The 4,173-nt window shown below is 26.7% G+C and overlaps 1 protein-coding gene across 1 annotated transcript in view; it reads left to right on the forward strand.

Annotated features, from left to right (window-relative positions):
• The first annotated feature begins 848 nt into the window (after positions 1–848).
• The window catches only part of LOC111641652, a 47,160-nt gene continuing 43,835 nt past the window's right edge, over positions 849–4,173 (forward strand). The window contains exons 1-4 of the mRNA XM_023387853.1: positions 849–918; positions 1,005–1,111; positions 3,097–3,181; positions 3,319–3,474. Coding sequence (XP_023243621.1) covers positions 856–918; positions 1,005–1,111; positions 3,097–3,181; positions 3,319–3,474 — 411 coding nt within the window. The 5' untranslated portion in view covers positions 849–855. The remainder of the gene's footprint in view (positions 919–1,004; positions 1,112–3,096; positions 3,182–3,318; positions 3,475–4,173) is intronic.

Raw genomic sequence — 4,173 nt, forward strand, 5'->3', positions numbered from 1 at the left:
ACACTGATGCTAACTGTCTCAGATGCTCGTCCAGTGCAGTTTGAGACAAGGACATAAGCCGACCTCTTAGATAGACATAAGGAAGAACCGTGTCATTTATACCAAGTATAAAAAGCAAATATTTAATACAATATACCGTATTTACTCGAACACAAGACGAGTTCGCTTATAGGACAAGGTGTGCCTTTAACGATCAAAATAAAGAAAATTAAATTTATTAATACAATTTTAATTTTATTTCGTTTAATAACAAATAAAATATTAAGTGCACGTAAATGCACACATTGTCCCGCAAAAATTACTGGCATTTTAAACTTCAAGGAAAATTCTTGTAAAATCAACAACATAATTTTTTCATGTAAAGCTGGACAATCAGAACCTTTTTTGCCAATTCTTAATTAATAGTCGAATCCACTCTTCGTCGATTACTCTTATTCGAATTTCAAATAATCATCTGTTTTCACATGGGAATAGATTAAAACTTGTATCGAGCTCCCGTGTAAATTAATTCAAGAGCTTTGCTTTTTCAATTGCTATTCATCTTTACACCTAGCAATACACAACAACGATTCAAACGACCCAGACCCATAAAATACTTTTGTTTTTAAACACCAGAAGATGTGAATCCGGTAAAATATGCGAATACATAGATTACAAAAATTATACAAAAACGAAAAGAATTCTTCGCTCGTGTGTATAGGACGACCTAGGTTTTTGAAGCAGTGAAAAATGCATAAAAACATCGTCTTATATGCTTATATACGGTATTTTAGAAAATGTTTAAGATTTTTGCAGTTAATAATTCAGATAAAATTATAATCAGCATAAATTTATATTGAGCAGAATATTGAAATTATGCAATATTTAACTATGAAGAACAGTGCAAAAAATCTCACTATTAGAACAGCAGTAGTTCCAGTAAGTATAGAATAATTCAATAGCCTATATTTATATAAACTAAACATTCAGATATGAAAAATAAATTTATTTCTAAATAACTTTAGCTTCCAGTACTTGTGGAATTGAGAGAAGAAGGAAATAAAATCGTGTTTTCAGGACACGGTTCTATCGCAAGGTTGCTTCTTACAATACAAGAAGTTCTCGGATTCAGGTATTAAAATGATTACTTTTAATAAATTATATGCAATATGAAAATTTAAAAAATTTTATGCAGGCTAAATAATAAAATGCAAAAATAAGTATAACTTGATATATATTATATAGAAATTTCATTTGTAGCAACATCTAATAAACTTAATAATGATAATAATAACTAATTGTTTTCAGTACTGTAGTTATGAAGGCTGTTTTAAGAATTATTTATATTTACGTTATTTTTTACTACTAACTCTATTCCAAATATGACATATTTTATATACGATTATATATGTATATAAATATATGTATATGTATCTATATACTTTATATACATGTATGGGAGATTCGAAAGGACAAAAGATGAGACAAGTGAGATAAGGTCCATTTTCACAGAACTGTCCAGTCTACTTATGTCTGTCTCTCTCGTTTTCACTTAAAGTAATTGGTCTTTTCTTACTCTCAGATCAGGTAGATCTTTCCATTAAAACCGAAATTCACATATTAAACAAGAATTTTTTTGGAAATCGAATAAACGAGTATTCAAATCAATATATGCAGGATGACCATAATTAAAATGCATCTGTTCAGATTCTTTATAGAAAGAACTGTTGAGAACTTAAGTAAATTTGTTATATGTGAAGTTCTGACTACAGATTTTCTACTTTCGTAAAGCGATTAAATGCTTTTAATATAAAAACTTGTTGTTTTGTCATACAACTAAAAACAACCGACAAAACAGTTTTATAAGTTACATCAGAAAATTATAAGTATTCTTGTTGCTCTTACTCTCAACACTTAAGAAAAATAATTAGAAAGAAAAATGCATTGCTAATGTTACAAGAAAAATATGAAACTAAAAATTTATTTATGAGTTTTTAAGCTTTTAACAACTAAGTAATTGCTTTTATTCCATAGAAACATCGAACAACTTTAATCGTTCTTCGTTTCGAATTTAGGATAATTGCAGAAACAAATAATTTGCACTGATTATCGGGTTTCATTCGTAGGTTGTGTATGTCTTAATAAATAGAAAGTCACTTATTATATAAGTATCTATTATTACTTCCTATCTTCAAAGTAGGCCTACATCAAATCTTAAGAAGATCTCTGTTTGTTCATTATTTTAATCAAAGAATTGTTCACTTTTACGTTCAGAAGAAATTTAAAAAATTCTCCGATCAGTTTGTAGTAACTAAAGGAAAACATTTAAAATTTGAAGTGTTCAACAAATTTCCTATTTGAATTCTTTTTTCCCCTCTTTCGCATTGTACAGTACATTGGACAGAAAATTCATCGAATTCGAAAGGTGAAGACTAATAATGCTTTAGGTGTAATTTAAAATTCATTCGTCGAATACTACAGGCAACAGTCGAACAAGTCCTATATCCAGATTTGCTAATTGATATGCTCATGTTTTCCCAATAAAGTGTTCATATCCACCAGACAAGGAAAGTCCAGGAAAACCTTTTTGTACTTTGAAATATGTATCTTTTCTATTAGAAATTCGCGGGTTGATAAATATTGTACAGTCGTTGAGGGCAGACTACTAAGTAAAACGATATCTAATTTAGTGAGAGTATATTTTAACTTTTTCTACATTTTTGAATAATGATGCTGTAGATTCGGAGTAGAATGATAACAAATGTAACTTTGTTACTATTACCTGAAGGACGGAGTTGTAATGTCTTTTATTAAAGAATTTACAAAATTTACTCTAACATTTTGTAAACGCCTCGCTAATGTTTACAAGGTGTTAGAGTAAGTTTTGTTTATTGAGTAATATGCAGTTTCGGATGAATTATATAATTTAATCAAAATCCTTCAGGTAATCGTCACTATATTCTTAGTAATACTTCATTATAAAGAATCCGTAATATTGTGCAACACTTTTTTGAATCTATACAAGAATGAATCAGTAACTTAATACTTTTGAATTTTTGAAATTGATATTTTTTGGCTTTTATATTTTTATATTTTAATTAAATTTTTAATTTACAGTTTTGAAATAAAAATCATTAAGGATTATGGAATGAATCTTAAAAATGGATCGTGGACAGGAAGAATAGGATCTCTCCACAGAAATGAAAGTATTATATTGCAAAAAAATTTTAACATAACGATAATGATAAAATTTAAACTGAAACAAAACTTCATATTTAATAAAAATATTTCTGTTTAGAAATCCGTATTTACTTGCAGTATTTAATTTACTAATTTTAGGAGTCGGATATAACAGTGCCTCACGCTATGAGTTACCAACATTCAAAACTAATTGACTTCACTATACCTTATTGGATTTCAGATATTATATTCTGTTTAAGAAAGGGTGAACAAAAATCAAAACTGTATGCTATTACATATCCTTTTCATATAGAGGTACGTTTTTAAATTCTATTGTAAAATTTATATTTTGAATTTTAAAAATTGTTAAATATTATTTAAGAATATACTTAATTTTATTTTAAAAATGTACGACTAAATGTTGAAATAATGTTAAATATTTTTGATAGACATCATTTCTAACTTCAAAATATTTTACATAATTCTGCATATAATAATTATTCTCTGTATATACTGTTATTCAATTAATTTTATACTCTATTGATTAGATTATATTTAATTCGAATAGTTGGTTTATGGTGCTAATTTTTCGTCTTGCTAATTTATTAGAATGTCGCTGCTGATACCTTGATTTTAATGTTATGCCACAATGGTGGACGAATCAGTTATAATAGCAATCTAATCAATAAATGCAATTTTATAACTGCATTCATTGGTTACTTTAAAGGAATGGCTATCGAATTTGTCTTACATTAAGCATTTTAAAGTTATTAATAGAAAAAATTAAATAAAATATTCCATTACAATTTATAAATAATAATTTTCTGATATCTTTATTTAGGTTTTAAGTATATTTATATTTTACTTAAAAAGTGACACTTCTTTACATGAAAAATAAAACTGAAGGAAGTCTTTATGGAATGATAATGGAATGTTTAATATAAACTTTAAGAAATTAATTTAGTTTTCTTAAGTACGTAATAATATCATTATATAATTATATAAAATATTATT

Source organism: Centruroides sculpturatus, unplaced genomic scaffold (assembly GCF_000671375.1).
Source record: "Centruroides sculpturatus isolate CEXI.00-Female unplaced genomic scaffold, Cexi_2.0 scaffold1139, whole genome shotgun sequence".
NCBI lineage: Eukaryota > Metazoa > Arthropoda > Arachnida > Scorpiones > Buthidae > Centruroides > Centruroides sculpturatus.